Raw genomic sequence first — 18848 nt, 5'->3', positions numbered from 1 at the left:
GCAGCCTGGTGTGTCGGGATACCCGTCTGCCCCCAGTGCTGGGAGACAACCACCTCCTCCTGAGGTGCTCGGGCATCCCCACTCTGTCATTGTCCCCTTCTGGGGGATGCAGCATTGATCTATACCAGCACACAGGCTGCAAGCTGCACTGGGGGGGATCCTCAGTGGACCCCCAGTCTGAGTTCTGGGCACCCTAAGCCCTGTGCAGGGTCTGGCCAGGTCCTGCCAAGCTCCGCCTGGAACTCAGCCCCTATCCTGGTCCCCACGGGCTCATCCCGAGGCCAAATCCAGGCCTGGCTCCATCCCATGTTATAAATAGCCGGGATGCAGGGAGGGAGCTCTTGCTGTTGGGATGGGGGTGCCCCGGGGGTGCTGGGACCCACTGGGTACTGCTGGGGTGGGGTGGGCTCACAAGGGGCCGGGGCTGGGTTGTGGGTACCAGGATGGGAGGTGCAATGAGCTGTGCAGAGACCGGGGGCTGCATGCATGCATGCATGTGTGCATGTGTGTGTGTGCGAGGCATGCAGCGATCACGTGTGAAACTTGATCTGTGCTCAGTGGGCTCGGGGCGGGGGGGGGGGAGCAAAAAGGCCCAGAATTGTTTTCAAACCGGGTTTTTTTTCCTCTTGTTTTCATTCCGGGTTTGGTTTTTCCCCTCTCCCCCCCGCCGATAAAAGCCCGGAGCCGGCTCCGAGGGAGGAAATGCCAAAACTGCAGCGCTGCGGCTCGGCGGCGAGCGCCCGCTGACCCAAGCGCCGGCATCCGCGCATCCCGCACGCAGCCGGTACCCAGCGGCACCATGCGGGTGCTGAGCCTCGGCCTCCGCCTCCTGGCGCTGACCTGCGCCGTGACCGCGCTGCGCGGGGCCGGAGCGCAGCGGCGGGCGCTGGACGCGGGCAGCCGCCGGCGCTCCCACCGGGTGCAGCACGGGCACTGCAGCTACACCTTCGTGCTGCCCGAGGCCGACCCCGCGCCCTGCGCTGCAGCCGCCGCTGCCGCCGCCGCCGCTGTCCCCGGTCCGGCCAAGGCGCTCCTGCAGCGGGACTCGCCGGCTGGCACCGCGCACGGCGGCCACCGAGCGGCCCAGCGCCTGCGGCACCTCGAGAGCGCCCTGGAGAACAGCACCCAGTGGCTGCTGAAGGTGGGTGAGGGCACGGGGGGGCTCTGCCGACAGCGCCCATGGGGGCAGCATCCTCGTAGCGGCTGCCTGGTCCAGCAGAGATGCGTGGGGGTCTTGTGCCAGGTCAGCATCTCCCCTGCAACCTGTTTGCACCAGGTGGGGACTGTCTGGAGGAGGATGGGTGCTGTGGGTGCTGTGGGTGCTATGGGTGCTGCAGATGCTGTGGGTGCTGTGGGTGCTATGGGTGCTGCAGATGCTGTGGGTGCTGCAGTGTGAGTACTGCAGCTCCTGGGTGCTGCAGCTCACCGGTGCTTGCCTGTATCCTGCTATCACCCCTGCCATGGCTCATCATGGTCCCACCACAATGGAGCAGGGAATGGGGGGGCTCTGCCGGCAGCACCCATGGGGGCAGCATCCTCATAGCGGCTGCCTGGTCCAGTAAAGATGCATGAGGATCTTGTGCCAGGTCAGCGTCTCCCCTGCAACCTGTTTGCACCAGGTGGGGACTGTCTGGAGGAGGATGGATGCTGTGGGTGCTATGGGTGCTGCAGATGCTGAGGGTGATGTGGGTGCCGTTGGTGTTGTGGGTGCTGCAGTGTGAGTACTGCAGCTCCTGGGTGCTGCAGCTCACCGGTGCTTGCCTGTATCCCCCTATCACCCCTGCCATGGCTCATTGTGGTCCCACCACAACGGAGCAGGGACAGTGGAGCTCAGCGCTCCCTGTTCTGGGTCAGGATGCTGGAAAGCTCTTGGGAAGGCTGTTGGCAGGCAGCAGAGAGAGGGACCTAAGGGCAGGAGCCACCAAAACCCCTCCAGCTTCATCATGGTCCCACTTATGGGCTCCTGGTGCTTGGTAAGACTTTGAGTGGGGCCCATGGCTCCCTGTGGCCCTGTGACATGTCGGTGGCTGCAGGCTGGGGGGCAGTGGGGTGCCCCCACCCCGGCTCTCCCCATCCCCATGACTGGAAGCAGGAAGCGGCATTTCCTTCCAGAGAGCTCAAGCTCTGATGGACCCCATCTGCGGGCGCCTGCGTCAGACCCAGGAATAGCTCCCGGCGGCTCATCCCATGGGACACAGCAGCAGCACTCTGGGTGCTTGTCCTGATAAGAGGGCACGCGGCTCGTCCCGGCCATCACTGACCCTCCAGGCCAATGGCATCACCAGCACGGCCACATCCCTGTGCTGGGGGCGGATGCAGTGGGACCTGGGTGTTGTTGCACCCCCATTTCCTTGATGATGCCAGGCAGCAGCACTCGGGCTGGGCTGAAAGCACCAAGCGAGGTCCCAGGGGTGGCCCAGGAGCCTCTCCTGGCTGTGGGGTAACAGGGACACGCAGCGCTGTGTCGCAGGGGGACCGGCAGAGCCTGTCACCACCCGGCTGGTGACACTGAGTCTCCATCACTGCGGGACCTGCTGGCTCTCCTGTGCATGCACAGCCTGGGGTACCCATGCCCGGGGGTCCCTGCTTTGGGGAACCTGCTCCTTGGCCTCCCTGCCCTGGGTGCCCAAGCGCTGAGCATCTCTTGGAGTGAGAACAACCTTTAGGCATGCCCAACAAGGCAGGGGCCGTGGGTCCGATGTAACCAAGACAGATGTGGGGCTGCACATCTGGGCAGCTGCGGGCAGCGATGCCCCACACTGCAGCCCCAAGGAGCACAAGGCAGCGGGGCACTGGGCAGTGGTACCCCATCTCATTATCCCAGCTCATCCCACCCCATTATCCCACCGCACCCCACAGCACGACCCTCTCCTTTTGGAAGCAGCCCACAGCGATGTTTCACTGTTGCTCCTCAGCATTCCCAATCCATCCCAACTGCCCAGGGAAGCTTGTTTTGGTCGGGCTCCAGGCCTGAACAAACAATCCAGGGCTCGAAGGAGGTATCGGGTTTTGGGATGGATTGTGAACATCGCATCCCCGTCTGCTCTGCCCTGGCCTGGGCAGCCTGCCTGGGTGCTGGGGGGTGCTGGGCTCCCGAGGCCCCTCAGTGCCCCCCAGGAGCCCCATACACAGCACTGCGGTGTTGCTCCATCCTCCCCATGTGCATCCCCCGTGTTGGGGAGGGACAGGGACAGGGCCAGCACCCAGCACAGGAGGACGTGGGGCTTCTCCCTGTCCCATCGGCTGCTCCCCACTCAGGAGGAATTCATTTGAGTTCAGACACAAACATGGATGGTGCCACCAGGTCTGGGGGGGCTCAGGGCAGGATGGGGTCCCCCTGGTGAGGTACAGGCAGCAGATGGGGGGTCCTCCCACCTCTGGACCCCCCAACCAGTGCCTGTGGGATGCTTGGAAGTACCAGTGCAGATGGGGACACTGGGGGGATGCGGCTGCAAGAAGGCAGCACAGAACCATCCAGCCCAGGGCAACAGATCCCAGCACTGGGACAGCAGGGTGCTGGGGTCCCTCCTGCTCCAGGGAAGCTTTTGGGGTGACCAACAGCACCTCTCCCCTCCACGGGGAGGGATGAGGTTGGTGGGACCCTGCTCAGCTCGGTACCCATGGGCTGAAGGGGAGACAACCCCAGATCCCTGTGCTCTGCACAGACCCCACTTGGGTCCCCAGTGCCACCCACGTTTGGGGTCACTGCGCCCCTCTCCAGTCCCTGCTGCTCCCAGGCTGATGCTGGGGCCGGGAGCGGGGGCTCCGTGTCCGTCTCAGCCCTCTCCGTGCCAGCCTGACCTTTTCCCTGGGTATGTTCTGCCCCGGAGCTCCGAGATCTGTTTATTTAATAGGGGAAAAAAAAGCAGCCAAGCGAATGGGGGGGAGGAAAGGCCTCCCCGAGCCTGTGAAGCAACAAGATTAACGACGTGGTTAAAGGGAAACTCTCCAGCAATCGCTCGGCTCGGGAAATGTTTTCCAGACGTGGCTCTCCGACCTTTCCCCACTTCCTCCTTATGAGCGAGGGAAGATCCCCCAGGATCGGGGGGCAGGCGGTGCTGGATGGGACCCTCCTGCCCGCTCTGGGTGCTCGCAGTGGGGTGATGGTGCTGCTGTTCCCTGGGGCTGGGAAGCAGGGGCTGGGGCCTCACTGCGATTTCATCATGTGCAAACAAGTGCAAGAGCAGAGCCCTGCGCCCTGGCCCGCTGCCGGCCCCGCTCCCGTGCCAAGCATCCCGGCAGCAGCATCCCGCCGGCCCCGCGCTCCCATGGGCTGCACCGGGATGCGGGGCTGGGATGCAGCAACCCGAGGCTCCCTGCTGGGGGGTTGTGTTCCCAGCGTGGGCAGCGCAGCCCCTTCCGCTCCCCGCGGCCCCTGCCGAAGCCCCCGTGTCCCCCCTGCGGCCGAATGGGAACCTCATGGAGGGGCTGCCAGGAATAGAAAAGGCCTTTGGGAAAAGCGGCTCCCCGCGGGCTGGGAAAGAGGAAGCGGGAGCTCAGCTGTGTCCACAGCGGCTTCTTCCCAGCCCCGAGCTCTTCCCTGCGATGGGGCAGCACCGGGGGATGGACACCCACCTTCTCTGGCCAATGGTGGCCCCAACCTCCCCATTCCCAGCCATGGGAATGTGGTGTCCGGGGGGCTGGCAGCTGATGCTGGTGCTGGACACACTCTTCCAAGCCTCCCCCCCTTGCCAGCACACACAACCCTGTGCCGGGTCCAAGGAATCTGGTTCCCAAAGGGGCTCCCCCGCAGCAGCACAGCCCATGGGCAGCTCACTCTGATAACCCCAAAGAGCCCGGGGATGGGATGGGATGGGATGGGATGTGCCACACTGGAGCGCTCCCAGCGCTGTGCCAGGGAGCTTCCCAAATGAGCCCCCCCATCCCTGCTCCCCCCCTCCCGCAGCTGGAGAGCTACATCCAGACGGGCATGAAGCCGGAGGTGGCGCAGGCAGCGGTGCAGAACCAAACCGCCACCATGCTGGAGATCGGCAGCAGCCTCCTCAACCAGAGCGCGGCGCAGAGCCGCAAGCTCACCGACGTGGAGGCCCAGGTACAGCCCCTGCTGCTCCCCCCGGTCCCCACAGCCCCCCAGGGCCATGGCAAGGAGCAGGGGGGCTCTGCTGCTAAAGCACCTTGAGGTTGGGCATGGTTCAATGCACCGGTGGCACCAGGGCCATGGGTGCTCACAGGGATGCTCTGGGGTAGGTGCTGAACCAGACGTCACGCATCGAGATGCAGCTGCAGGAGAACTCGCTGTCCACCACCAAGCTGGAGAAGCAGCTCCTGCTGCAGACCAACGAGATCCACAAGCTGCAGAACAGGAACAAGTAGGGCCTGGGGGTGGCCCCCCCGAGCCCCCAGACCCCAATGGGTGTCTCCCATCCTAGGAGCAGGGCTACACTTTGATGGGAGGGGGTAAACTTGCTCAGGGGCTGGCTGGGGTCCATGGGGGGGGTCCCACAGCCCCAGCACAGACCTTTGGGCATCGGTTTCCCTTTGCTAAGCACATCCCAGAGGTACCAAGTGGGGTGTGATTCTGTGGGTGCTGCAGCGGATGGGCCAGCTCTGGGTCCCCACTGATGGGCCAGGGTACCACAGCTGGGGCTGGGGCTGCAGAGCCACTGTGTTCACAGCCTCCCCATCGCCGCTGCCTCCCCCCTTCCAGCATCCTGGAGGTGCGGGTGCTGGAGATGGAGACCAAGCACCAGGAGGAGCTGGAAGGGGCCCGCTCCGAGAAGGAGAAGCTGCAGCGGTTGCTGAGCCGGCAGAGCGGCACCATCGAGGAGCTGGAGAAGTCTCTGCTGGCCACCAGTGCCAACACCAGCCTGCTCCAGCGCCAGCAGCTCCAGCTCCTCGAGGCCGTGCAGAGCCTGGTGCGCCTCGTGTCGCAGGGCAGAGGTGAGATGGGGCAGGGTGCAGGCAGGGTGCGGGCAGTGGGAGAGCTCCTCATCCTCCCGGCACAGCCCTGGGGACATGGGGCAGAAGAAGGGGAAATAACCCATGGGCACAAACAGCACCAAAGGGCCTGGGGAGAGCAGCAGGGCCAGGCAGGGCTGTGGGACCAGCCGGGGTCCCACTGTCTCACCGGGCCTCTGCCGCAGCCACGCTGCCGGGGCAGGAGCAGCAGTTCCAGGACTGTGCCGAGATGCACCGGGCCGGCATCCGCACCAGCGGTGTCTACACCCTGCACATCAGCAACCTCAGCGAGCCCAAAAAGGTGAGTGTGGCCCAGCAAGGGATCCCCAGGGTGCTGCCAACCCCAGTGCATGCTAGTGCTGGTATCCTGATTGCCCTGCTGGGGCTGCCCCATCCCTGGCAGTGCTCAAGGCCAGGCTGGACACAGGGGCTTGGAGCAAGCTGCTCCAGGGGAAGGGGTCCCTGCCCGTGGCAGGGGTTGGAGCTGGAGGAGCTTCAGGTTCCCTTCAACCCAAACCATTCCACGGTTCTATGATCCCAATCCCATCTGGCTGGAAGGGCTGAGGCTCCAGAGGGGGTGAAGGGAGGAGCTGCTGGGTGAAGGCAGGGCTTGCACAGACCCCTCAGCAAGCTGCAGCACCCATGCAGCACTGTTACAGCACCCATATAGCACAATACAGCACCCATACACCACCATACAGCACCATACAGCACCCATACACCACCCATACACCACCATGCAGCACCCATACACCACCATGCAGCACCCATACACCACCATACAGCACCCATACACTACCATGCAGCACCCATACACCACCATGGAGCACCCATACACCACCATACAGCACCCATACACTACCATGCAGCACCCATACACCACCATACAGCACCCATACAGCACCATACAGCACCTATACAGCACCCATACACTACCATACAGCACCCATACAGCACCCATACAACACCATACACCACCATGCAGCACCCATACAGCACCATACAGCACCCATACACCACCATGCAGCACCCATGCAGCACCCATACACCACCATGCAGCACCCATACAGCACCATGCAGCACCCATACACCACCATGCAGCACCCATACACCACCATACATCACCCATACACCACCATGCAGCACCCATACAGCACCCATACAACACCATACAGCACCATGCAGCACCCATGCCTGGCGCTGCCCGCTCCGCAGCCCATGCCGGCTCTCCCCGCTGCAGGCGTACTGCGACATGGAGACAGACGGCGGCGGCTGGACCGTCATCCAGCTCCGTGCCAACGGCAGCCTCAGCTTCCAGAGGAGCTGGAGGGAGTACAGACAGGTCTGTGCCTGCCGGGCCGCGGGGGACAGCCCGGGGACAGCCCGCACTCACCCCGCCACTGCTCCCGCAGGGGTTTGGGGATGCTGCAGGCGAGCACTGGCTGGGTAACGAGGCCGTGCACCTCCTGACGAGCCAGGGCCCCTATGCCCTGCGCGTGGAGCTGCGGGACTGGGAGGGCGGCCAGGTCTATGCCCACTACGGGAAGTTCCAGCTGGGGAGCGAGCGGCAGCTCTACAGGTAGGAGAGAGGCAGCTCCAGCCCCGCCTGTCCCCATGGGTGAAGGGGCTGCGGTGCCCCCGGGGGTGCAGGATCCCACAGGGCTTCACACAGCTCTTCCCTGTGAGGGTGCTGAGGCGCTGGCACAGGGTGCCCAGAGAAGCTGTGGCTGCCCCATCCCTGGCAGTGCTCAAGGCCAGGTTGGACACAGGGGCTTGGAGCAAGCTGCTCCAGTGGAAGGGGTTGGGGTTGGAACTGGAGGAGCTTTAAGGTCCCTTCAACCCAAACCAGTCTGAGTCTCTGGTCCCAGTCCCAAGCATAGCCTGACCCCCACCCTCGGCGACCCCAAACCATCAGCTCCAGGCCAAGCTGGAGGTGCAGGATCTCTGCCTGCATCCCTCTGTGCCTCTGCTGGTGGCATCCCATGTCCCTCAACGCCCCAGCTCAGAGCTGAGGGGCTCTCTGTGGCCCCCACGATACCCAGCGCTGATGGCCCCATGCCCACCGGTGCCGCAGGCTGTCACTGCAGGACTACAGCGGCACGGCCGGGCAGCAGAGCGGGTTGGCACTGCAGGGCACCCGCTTCAGCACCCGCGACGCCGACAACGACAACTGCCTCTGCAAGTGTGCCCAGATGCTGTCGGGAGGTGAGCGGAGTGGGGGACACCCCCATGCAGCACCCATGGGTGCTCCCCAAGGGATGCCACCCCCCCACACCCCTGCTCCCTCCTTGCAGGCTGGTGGTTTGATGCCTGTGGGCTCTCCAACCTGAACGGCATCTACTACCCCGCGCGGCACAACATCCGCAAGCTCAACGGCATCCGCTGGCACCACTTCCAGGGGCCCAGCTACTCCCTGAAGGGCACCCGCATGCTCATCCGCCCTGCCGGCTTCTAGCGCCTCCGCCCGGAGCAGGGCCACCGGGACAAGGGGTGGTTCATGGGGAACCACCAGATCCCACCTCCCTTCTCTTCCCATCCTTCTGTTGGGACTCCTGGGTTTACCCCAGGATGGGGTCCAAGGCCCACCAGGACCCCCTGCACACGCACCCAGGCTCCAAGGCACGCCAGGGCTTTGCCTTTTCTGTCTTTGGGCGTTGCAAAGCTCCCCGTGGTCCTTTTTCCCCATGGGATCAGGGGAGCTGGAGGGGATGGGGATCCTCATGATGGAGGCCGGTGTTGGCAGAGCCCTGGGATGGGGTTGAGGGGTTGCAGTTTGGGATGGGGCTGTGCAGTGGGGAGAGGATGGGAAGGGTCCTGGGGAGGTCTTGAAGGGGGTCTGAGCTGGGGCAGGGATGGGAGGAGATGGGGATGCAGGCAGTGAGACCCCCTCACCGCGGATGCTTTGAGATGGCAAAACCAGGCTGGGGGCAGCTTGGGGAGCAGCCGGAGCAGTGGGGTACGGAGCAGCGCGGTCTCCCTACGGCAGCAGCAGGCCCCAGGAGCGGCCCCAGGAGCTGGCGCAGGTCGGGATGGAGCCCTTTTATTTTTGTACTAAGAGATATTTATTTTCCAGGGGTCTGGAGGGGGCTCTGGGGGAGAGCTCTGCAGGGAACCGCTCCTCCTGCTCTGCTCAGCGGCAGGGCAGGACACGGGGACCCCTGTGCAGCTCAGTGCATGGGTGAGCGCGCTGTAGGACAGGGCTCGGGGACACCCAATCACAGCCTTCTGCAAGCACCCCTGTCCCCTCATTGTCCTCGTCCCCTTCAGCCCCATTGCCACTAGATTCCCCCTTAAGCCAATTGCGGCTCCCTTCAGCATCATCACCCTTGGGTGCCCCACTGCATCCCCAGGTCACCTTTCCCACTGGTACCCAAGCCCTGGGGAGCTGGTGGCAGCGGTGACAACCCCAAAACCAGTCCCTTTCACGCCTTGCTGGCTGGGTGACAGCAGAGACCTCACAGAGCTGAGTTTGCTGCCACCAAACCCCATTTCCCCCATCTTGGGGAACAGGGGCAGTGCCCCCCAGTGGGGTGAGGGACATGGGGATGCACTGTCCTGCCCATTGGGACAGTGGGACCCGCTGGCAGGGTGCTGGTACCGGTGACACCCGGCAATGGGGGGGAGGCTCAGGGCTGCCCTCGGCACTCACTCATTAACTGTGATTAAAGCACGTGGCGTGGTTGGCGCTTCCCAAAGGTGCTCATCAGGGTGGGATAATGCCAGGATGGGAAGCGGAGGGAGGGGGGATGCTGAGAGCGAGCGGCGCTGCAGGAGGCAACCAGCACAGTGCAGCCGCGGGCCATGGCCTCCTGCATGGCTGGGGCTGGGTGCCAGGAGGATGGGGGGGTCCCTACCCTGGGGTGAGGTAGAGCCTGGCATGGAGGGGTGAGCGTGATGGAGACCCCATCCCGGCCATCCCTGCTCCATAGGAATAACGGACGGGATCAGCTGTCGACACCGGAGCCACTGAGAGGCAGCTGCCATGGAAAGTGATAGGGAGCGCTGGGGCCACCCTGCTGTCCCAGCAAGGGGGAAGGGGGGGCATTCCCAAGGAGACACGCATGGCTTCAACGCGCCTGTGCCAGGGATTCACGCTGCAGTCCCATGGGTGCAGGGTCAAGCCTTGGGAACACGGCTCCTGCTGTGCGTGCTCGCAGGCACGCATGCACACAAACCCATAGGCACACGCATGCATACAGCAGCACACAGGCTCTGCATGGACACGCAGGTGCTGGGATGCTGCAGCCAAGCCAAGGGGCTGGGGACCCCCCCCCCCATACACACACACCCCATCCTTGGCAGCAGCATCAAATTTAGACCAAGCCCTGGGCCACACCGAGCCGAGGAATCCGGCACCGCAGCCGGGATCTGCTTCCCAAGGAGCTTTCCTGAGGGGGAATCCTGGCCCTGAGCATGTGCCCGGGGTCCCCATCGCCCTGAGGGTTCCATCTCCCGTGCCCCACGTGCCATCATTAGGGATCCCTTAAGTGTGTGCTTCCTCCCCAGCCTGACTCATGGGCCGGATGCCATCACCACATCCTGCCCACCACAATCTGCACACCGCATCCTGCCCATCACCGCCATACCCCAGGCAGCCGGACCTGCCTGTATCCCAACAGGAGCTGGATGGATCCTGCACCATGGGCAGTGGCTTTGGGCAGACACTCAGAGCGCAGGAGCCAGGATGGAGGGAGAAGCACTTCATCCCCATGAGGGCTCCTGTGGGGACCTCAGGTGTCCCCATCAAGGGGCATGCAGGCGTGTGCATGGATGTTGGACACGTTTATGTGCATCCGTGCATGCATGGGGGTGTGTGCATGGATCTGACCCCTTCATAAACAGCCCTGCAGTTGGACCTTGCCCCCACCGCTGCCACTGAGCAGCACCCGTGCTGGCTCCCACTTGTAGCCATGGTTCCAAACCCCACTGCTGGAGCTGCAGGGAGGCAGCGGCAGGGCCGGGCTCCAGGCAGGGTCGTCGGGGCTGCAGGTGCCTTGGTGCCGCTTCCCCTGCAGCCTCCCACCTGCATGGGGGGGACCTCCCGGGTGCAGGCAGCACCCCCAGTGCTGGGAGGCTGCGGGGGGCACCCCAGGGGTTTCATCTTCAACGCTCTCCCTGCGCTCCCATTCATCCTCAGCCCTCCCCGGAGGTCCCGGCTATCGCTGCCCCATCTCAGCATCCCCGAGCAACCGGGACCGGGCCAAGCCCCAGGGGGGCTGCACGGTCGGCACGGTGCTGGCTGCGGCACAGAGGGGAATCCCATGGGAAGGGCTCTGCCGGGACCTGCCGGAACCAACCGCCGCCGCACCGTGCCCTCCAGGCCCCGCGCTGGCACGCCACGGCATGGCACGGCACCAGTGCTCCCATCGGCACCCAGCACCAGGGTGGGCACCCTGGGGGTCCCTGCCCCATCCCGACCTCACCTCCTCGAGGGGCAGCACCGCACAGAGCATCCAAAGCACAGAGATTGAATAAAACCATCGGCATTGCTGTCGTTATTGCTCTTTACAGGTCGAACACCAGGAAAACCAGTGGAAATGGGGAAAAGACCAGCAACGTCACCGTCATAAATAGAAGATGTGTCCTGGGAGGGGACACGAGCACTCACAGACACTCACACACACACACAGCCCTGGGAGGGTAAAGTTGGGGGTCCACATTTGCCCCCACCCCACAAAGCATCCAGCTTCACCCAGATCATTAAAACGGGGGTCCCCAGGATGCAGCCCACACCCCAGTCAGCACGGCCCCCCCAGTGGGCTCTGTGCAGGGCAGAAACAGGCCCTTACCCCCCACCCATGGGTGCCGGTGAGGAGCAGGGCAGGCAGGGTGACCACACATGGGCTCCCATGCAAATGGGCAATGGGAAGGCACTGGGGACCCGCCGCACACCCATGGACATGGGTGCCCTTTGCCAGTGACCTGGCTCTCCGGTGCTGGCACAGGGTTCTGATGGAGCCAGGGGGATGGATGCGTGGCCACCGCACCAGGGAAGCAACAATGGGTCTGAGTTCAAGGGTCCCATCCCCACCAAGAGGTCACCCCCTGCTCCTCCATGTCCATCATTGCCTTCTATGAGCACCCCACCCCAGTGCCCTCAACCGCGGCACGGCTACACATTGGAGACCTGCTGGTGCTCCCTGGCCTGGCGCAGCCCGTACAGCCACTTGATGACGCGGGCGTTGCGCTCGATGATGGAGATGCCATACGGGACGCGCTCCGGCGGGCGTCCCTCCGGTGTGGCGGCGCTGGGCGGCGAGCGGCCACCCTCCGAGCTGGCCGTGCTCACGCTGTGGAACTTGAGCGAGACGATGTCGGAGCTGGCGCGGGCGAAGCGCTCGGCGCCCGTGTCCTGCAGCTCCTCGGGGTCCAGGCCGCAGTAGTTGAAGAAGCGCTCCAGGTCGGCGGTGGCCCGCGACAGGCGGTCGCTCAGGTCCGACTTGGAGCGGTGCAGCACCGGCTGCCGGCGCGCGCTCTCGGGGCGGGAGGGTGAGCTCCGTGATGGGGTTGCCGGCAGCGCGCCGGGGATGGGGGATGAGGGTACCGGTGTCACTGGTGTCATCGGTGCCATTGATGTCACTGGTGTTATCGGTGCCATTGATGTCACTGGTGTTAGCGGTGCCATTGATGTCACTGGTGTCATCGGTGCCATTGATGTCACTGGTGTCATCGGTGCCATTGATGTCACTGGTGTTATCGGTGCCATTGATGTCACTGGTGTCATCGGTGCCATTGATGTCACTGGTGTCATCGGTGCCATTGATGTCACTGGTGTTAGCGGTGCCATTGATGTCACTGGTGTCATCGATGTCATCGGTGTCACTGGTGTCATTGGTGCCATTGATGTCACTGGTGTCATCGATGTCATCGGTGTCACTGGTGTCATCAGTGCCATTGATGTCACTGGTGTCATCGGTGTCACTGGTGTCATCGCTGCCATTGATGTCACTGGTGTCATCGATGTCACTGGTGTCATCGGTGCCATCAATGTCACTGGTGTCACCGCTCCCCATGGAGCCCCGCAGGGACGCACATCCACCCTCCTCACGGCCACGCTGCCAGGGGGCTTGGTGCCAATGGGACTCTGCGGTGGTTTGGCAGCACCGTCCGCCCCACTGCACTGCGGCGCCGGCTCCTCCGCCCTCCACTTGCAGTCCCTGCCCAGCGGGGTCTCCGCCTTGGGGAAGGGGCTGTCGCAGAGGTTGATGAGGTTGTTGAGGATCTCCAGGTCGAGGCAGGTCTTGGTGCCACGCGGTCCCGGCGGTGCCCTGCGGCTGGGGGTGAGCACGGCCCGGCGCACCCCCGCTGTGAAGAGGGGCTGCTTGAGGAGTGGTGGCTTCACCGGCTCCTGCCTGGTGCTGGCGACCCGCTGGCTCTTCACGTACTTGGCCTTGTCGGCCTCCAGCCTCTCCACCGCGCTCGGCTTCCCGGCGCCCGGCTCGGTGCCACGGCGGAAATAAGCCGGGCCCTTGCGGAGGATGCGGACGGGCATGGTCGAGGTGAAGGGAGCCGGCACCGGCACCCCCTTCATGGCATCACCGGCCTGCAGCGCCTCGACGGGCATCCTCGGCGCTGGCACCGCAGCACCGGTTGGGTGCCCGGCAGCCGCAGCGATGGGCTCACGTGCCGGCAGCTGCAAAGAGAGCCTGGAGTGAGCGCGGTGCCCCGGTCCCCAGCCCCACCGCAGACAAAGGCCGCCGGGCTGTGTGCGGTGCCGCACTGTCTGCGCCGGCAGCACCGGGCTCCTATTTGAAGGCCTGAACCACGCCTCCATCGCCACGGCGGCCTCCCCGGCACCGTGCATGGCCAATCGGCACAGCCGGCCTGCTTCAAACCGCACCCGGGCCAATGGGGATGGCGGGGAGGGAGCCCCAGCCACGGCAAGGGGCACCCCGTGGTGCTGAGGGGTGGTTTGGTCCTGCACCCCTCAGTGATGCTCTGCCTGCATCGCCTGTGCCTAAGGGTGCATCACCTGCACCAAGGGGTGCATCTCCCATGCCCGGGGGTGCATCACCCACATCAAAGGATGCATTGCCTGCACCCAGGGGTGCATCAGCTACTCACAGGGGTGCATTGCTTATGCCCAGGGGTGCACCACCTGCATCAAGGGGTGCAACACCCACATCAGGGCGTGCAATGTCCATGCCCAGGGGAGCATCCCCCATGTCCAGGGCTGCATCACCCACCCCTCTCACCCCCCACCCTGCCAGGCTGGGGGGCTCTGGGGCTCTGCTCCCCCTGCTCTCTATTCCCCAGCTCCCTGCTCCCACCTTGGATCCCATTGGAAAGCACCACCGGGGTTTTCCACCTGAGCTTGCCCAGCCGAGGTGTGCTGGGAGCGGCGCTGGGGCCCCACGCACCCCACGTCCCTGGGCCCCTGCCAACCCCAACAGTCACAACCGCCCACCCCAGCGGTCGCACCAAGCCCCGGCCTGCCCATAGCGGCGTGGGGAGGGTCCAAACCAGCCCTGAACCCCATTGCAGCCCCTCCCCAGCTGCTCCCAGTGCCCAAGGGTGGGCAGAGCCGCAGGGGTCCCAACACACAGAGGGGCTCAGGCAGCAGCGGGGGGCACATGCGGTCGGATCTTGCCCCCCCCATTCCCGAGCTGCTTTGAACCCCCCAGTATGGGGGTGCCCCCATGCTGTGACAGCCCCGGTGCTCACCGGGTGCAGCGGTGCCGTGGCCGCGGTCCCTCCGGCGGTGGCCCCAGCGGCTGCCGTCACCGTCACCGCTCCCTGGCACAACAACTTCCTGGGTGCCACCCAGGGCCCGTCCCAGCATCACCGGAGCCAGCGCCGGCACCCACAGCGGCGCGGAGCCGCACGCACCAGCATCGGCACCTGCATCCCAATGGGGACCATGCACAGGTCCTCAGCTTAGAGAAGGTGCAAACGCGCCCACTCCCCCCCCCCCACAGAAGGCAAAGCACGGACACAGCTCAGCCCTAGGGTGAGCCATGGGATGGCTCCTGTGGCACAAGGCTGAGGCACAGGGGCCCCAGCACAGCCATGCGGGCAGCGTGGGGTCCCCTCCCTGCCGGACCAGCAGGGACGGCCAGGCCGGGCACAACCTGCTGCTCCGCATTCCTGCGGTGCTGGGTTAGGGTTAGGGTTCACCCTGGTACAGCCGGGCTGAGCCAAGCCAGCCCCCAGACACCCCAAAACACAGCCTCATCACCCCATGCCCCCCAGCCCTGCCGGAGCATGGGCATCCAAACGCCAGGGCTCAGAACCCCACTTACACTGGGTGATGGCCACCCATGGCCCCAGCTCCAGTCCCTCCCAGTGCGGGCAGCACAACCAGGCTCATGGAATGACCCAGGCAGTGGTTCCAGGGAGCCATACTGGGAGATGTGTGCTTGTGCCCCCCCTCACTGGGCAACCCCGCTGGCACAGGACCGGCACCACCTCCAGCACCCACCTGGATGAGCCCTGCGATGCGGGAGCCGGCTCGGCACGGCTCAGCCACCACAGTGCTGCTCAGCCGGGCTGCTCCGATGTCCCCGTGCGTCCCGGTCCCCAGCCGCGTCCTCCCCTTCTGCACTGGGAGCTGCTCCACACCGCGGCTGCTCCTGCTGAGTCAGTGCTGGGCGAGGACGAGCTCACACGGGATTAAAACCGTGGGGCATCCTCCATGCCCGGCTGCGTCACGCGGTGCAATGGGACACGGTGACGTCCCGGCGCGGTGCCGGTGCAGCCGCGGTGCCGGATGGGGATGCACGGCCTGAGGTGCTCCCATTGCCAAAGCCAAATCACCTCTGGATGCCCCCCTGCCTGCTGTGGGTCCTGGTGCCCTGGCAGGGATCCAGGGAGATGGGAAGGTTCCCAGCCTGGCTCCCCGCCGGCACAGCCAGGCAGCAGGGCCTGCTCCGACATGGAAAACCTGCCTTGTTCCCGCATGAACCCAGCAGCAGCGCTCTGTAATGAGCTCCCAACCGCAGGAAAACAACCCCGGAGAGTGGGAATGGAGCTGATGGACCAGAGCGGGGTCACCAAGCCTGCGGGCACAAAGCCCTGCTGGCCTGAACCCAGCGCCGGGGTGGCCCTGGGTGCCATGGCACAGGCCAGGAGCGGATGGAGCCGTGTGCCTTTCCAACTGCTCTTGGAAGCAACACAAGGAGCAAGCAGAGAGCAAAGAGCGGGGTAAAACACATGGAAAACAGTGTCCGGGTGCCACAGGGCTGCCCTGTGCCCGGCTGACAGCAAAGCTGGATCCACACCATGATCCTGGCTGGAAAAACACTGCTCAGAGCCTGCCCGGATGGGCTGAGCCCTGCCGTGGGCACCGAGCCTGCGCAGGGTGCAGCAGCGGGTGCAGGCGGCTGCCCGGGCATGTTGGGTGCTCCTGGAGCGGGCGTTGGAGCCTCACCCTCACTGGGAGCATCCCAGGACGGGAATGGGGAAGGCAGCCAGCGGTGGGAGCGCGCCCCAGCACCCCTGACACCACCCGGCCCCGATGGACGGGGCCTGGAGCAAGCTGCTCCAGTGGAAGGGGTCCCTGCCCGTGCAGGGGTTGGAGCTGGGGGAGCTTTAAGGTCCCTTCCACCCGACCCAGGCTGGGGTTCTGTGATGCTGTGTCTGGGGGCAGAGGGACCCGCAGGGGCTGGCGCTGGCTTCGCTCTCACCTCCCACGGGCGCTCAGGGCTGAGCCTCCCCCGTGTCACTTCCAGGATTTCCAGGAGCTAAACACAGCCTTCAAGGAGCAGAAAACACACTCAGAGGCCAAAGCCTTGCTGGGAGTGCTGGGTGGAGGCAGCCCCAGGCACAGACATCGCAGAGCCAGGAAGCCCCCCAACACCTCTGCTTGGTGAGTGCTGATTCCCAATGGTTCCTTACATCCCCTTGGCACACTGAGACTGTGCCTGGCTTTGTAGCAGGGAAATGTCCCCTGTGCCATGTGCCCTGACTGAGGGCAAGGCACCCTCAGTTTCCCCCATTGTCAGGCACCAGCATCTTCATCAGGGGCTGTAGCAATAGGATAAAGGGTGATGGGTTTAAATTGGAACAAGGGAGATCTAGGTTGGAGATAAGGCAGAAGCTCTTCCCTGTGAGGGTGCTGAGGCGCTGGCACAGGGTGCCCAGAGAAGCCGTGGCTGCCCCATCCCTGGCAGTGCTCAAGGCCAGGTTGGACACAGGGGCTTGGAGCAAGCTGCTCCAGTGGAAGGGGTCCCCAGGCTGGGATCTGTGATGTGGGTGCTCAATGGGGATGCTCCGGCTGGGTCCAGCACCGCTTGCTCCGCTCCGCAGGGGCAGAGGGCAGGATCCCGCCCGCACCCCGGCAGCAGCTCGGGGCCCGGAGCCGGGGGGTGACAGATGGGGACAGGCCGGGCACGAGGCCTTTGTCTGCGCGGTGGCTGCGGCACGGACATGCAGATGGCGGCTGCCGGCGGGGCTGGGACCGCAGCCCGAGGCCGGGCGAGCGCCGGGCCCTGGGGAGCCGGCCCTTTTGTCGGGGTCTCACCTCCAGCAGCGGCCCCTTCCCCGCACCCCTCCCCCCCTTTCAACTTTCAACTTGACCTGCTCCTTTCACATGGAAATGGGATGCAAATGGCACCGGAGGGGGGCTGCCAGCGGCCAGCGCCTGCGACCTGGCAGCGGCTCCCTGCACCCTGCTCTGGGGGTCACACACATGAGCCTGGGGCGGCCGGCGGTCCCTGGGGCGAGGGGGAACCCCTTGTCCCCTCGCAACGGAGCAGCCGCATTCCCCTGCCCTGAAAGAGCATCCCTGCTGCTCGGGGATGGCTCTTGCTGGGGCTGAGCCTGAGGATGGACCCCACCATTTCCTATCCGCATCCTCACTGGTGATGGGGAGGGGGCTTCCCAGTGATCCGGTCACCCAGCAGAGTCCAGTGGCCCGGGACCGTTCGGCTCCCAAATGCTGCCATCTGCCTCCACGGCCTTGGCTCGCATCTGCCGGGGTGCAGAGGGCCGGGGGCTCAGCTGCAGCATGGGAAGGGGCAGCATGTGTTGGGTGGATCGGGATGAGGAGCGTGAAGCAGCAGCGTGGGGGTCCTGCACCCAGAGCCCCTCGGGCTGCCCTCACAAGGGTCTCCTTTGTGCTGCCACATTAAACACCAATGAAACACCGGCCCCTCCTGACCCCAACCCACACCAGCCCGAGCCCCTGCGCCTGGTTCCTTCTAGCATCTTGGACCTGCTCCCCCTCTTCCAGGTCCCCCCAGCACTGGGCTGTGCTGGGATAGACTTGTTTTTCTCCATAGGAGCTGGTACACGGATGGTTTGCATTCTTGCTGCAAACAGAGCAGATAACCTTGGGGTGTTTTGGCTATCACTGAGCAGCTCTTGCACAGCATCAGGGTCTTGTCTGCTTCTCACAGTGCCCAGCCAGTGAGGAGACTGGGGATGCACAGGAAACTGGGGGTGGATGGAGATGGGACAGGAGACCTCAGTGAGCAAGGGGTACCCCAGGCTATGGGCTCTCCTACTCAGCAATAAAAGCTGGAGAAAAAGAGGGAAGCGGGAGACATTTGGAGTCACTGCTGCACATGGATCTGCTGTCCTGGGACTGGCAGGACACGGGCCGGTATGGGCAGCAGTGAAGGAATTGTTTGGGTAGGAAGGGACCTTAAAGCTCCTCCAGCTCCAACCCCTGCCATGGGCAGGGACCCCTTCCACTGGAGCAGCTTGCTCCAAGCCCCTGTGTCCAACCTGGCCTTGAGCACTGCCAGGGATGGGGCAGCCACAGCTTCTCTGGGCACCCTGTGCCAGCGCCTCAGCACCCTCACAGGGAAGAGCTTCTGCCTCAGAGCTCAGCTCAGTCTCCCCTCGGGCAGGTTCAAGCCATTCCCCTTGCCCTGTCCCTACATGTCCCTGCTGCACCACAAGGGCACGGCTGGAGCCAGGAGCGGAGCAGGGCCGGCTGCACAGGGACAGGGACAGACACTGGGGATGGCAGCCCCAGGCTCTGC

The 18848-nt window shown here is 64.7% G+C and overlaps 5 protein-coding genes across 7 annotated transcripts in view; 2 read left to right on the top strand and 3 right to left on the bottom strand.

Annotated features, from left to right (window-relative positions):
* Positions 1-18848, bottom strand: part of RTEL1 (regulator of telomere elongation helicase 1) — a 363295-nt gene that overhangs the window by 269713 nt on the left and 74734 nt on the right. The gene's annotated exons all lie outside the window — the stretch shown is intronic.
* Positions 1-18848, bottom strand: part of RAD21L1 (RAD21 cohesin complex component like 1) — a 96418-nt gene that overhangs the window by 50669 nt on the left and 26901 nt on the right. The window lies entirely within an intron of this gene.
* SLC52A3 (solute carrier family 52 member 3) overlaps positions 1-18848 on the top strand; it is a 35577-nt gene that overhangs the window by 12912 nt on the left and 3817 nt on the right. The gene's annotated exons all lie outside the window — the stretch shown is intronic.
* On the top strand, positions 800-8694 carry ANGPT4 (angiopoietin 4). Its single transcript, XM_061361420.1, has 9 exons — positions 800-1141; positions 4907-5053; positions 5209-5330; positions 5669-5901; positions 6105-6220; positions 7160-7261; positions 7332-7498; positions 7994-8124; positions 8214-8694. Exons 1-9 carry the CDS (start codon positions 800-802, stop codon positions 8372-8374), a joined length of 1521 nt encoding a protein of 506 aa, XP_061217404.1. The 3' UTR covers positions 8375-8694.
* FAM110A (family with sequence similarity 110 member A) lies at positions 11877-14131 on the bottom strand. Its single transcript, XM_061361481.1, has 2 exons — positions 12909-14131; positions 11877-12503 (listed from the first exon to the last, which is right to left on the bottom strand). Exons 1-2 carry the CDS (start codon positions 13721-13723, stop codon positions 12032-12034), a joined length of 1287 nt encoding a protein of 428 aa, XP_061217465.1. The 5' UTR covers positions 13724-14131; the 3' UTR covers positions 11877-12031.

Source organism: Neopsephotus bourkii, unplaced genomic scaffold (assembly GCF_033783945.1).
Source record: "Neopsephotus bourkii isolate Nb327-2 ecotype Australia unplaced genomic scaffold, CSIRO-AGI_Nbou_v1 NB_1060, whole genome shotgun sequence".
Classification (NCBI taxonomy): Eukaryota; Metazoa; Chordata; class Aves; order Psittaciformes; family Psittacidae; genus Neopsephotus; species Neopsephotus bourkii.
Note: the sequence above shows the minus strand (reverse complement) of the source record. Positions and strands in the feature narration are given on the sequence as shown.

Bases quoted from the DNA above. Each gene is read 5' to 3' on its own strand.
- FAM110A (XM_061361481.1), bottom strand. From the start codon at position 13,723: ATGCACGGTGCCGGGGAGGCCGCCGTGGCGATGGAGGCGTGGTTCAGG. The intron at 12,504-12,908 runs ATTGATGGCACC...GGCACCGATAAC, and splicing joins GGAGCGGTGACACCAGTGAC to ACCAGTGACATCAATGGCAC.
- ANGPT4 (XM_061361420.1), top strand. From the start codon at position 800: ATGCGGGTGCTGAGCCTCGGCCTCCGCCTCCTGGCGCTGACCTGCGCC. The intron at 5,902-6,104 runs GTGAGATGGGGC...CCTCTGCCGCAG, and splicing joins CCTCGTGTCGCAGGGCAGAG to CCACGCTGCCGGGGCAGGAG. The intron at 6,221-7,159 runs GTGAGTGTGGCC...TCCCCGCTGCAG, and splicing joins ACCTCAGCGAGCCCAAAAAG to GCGTACTGCGACATGGAGAC.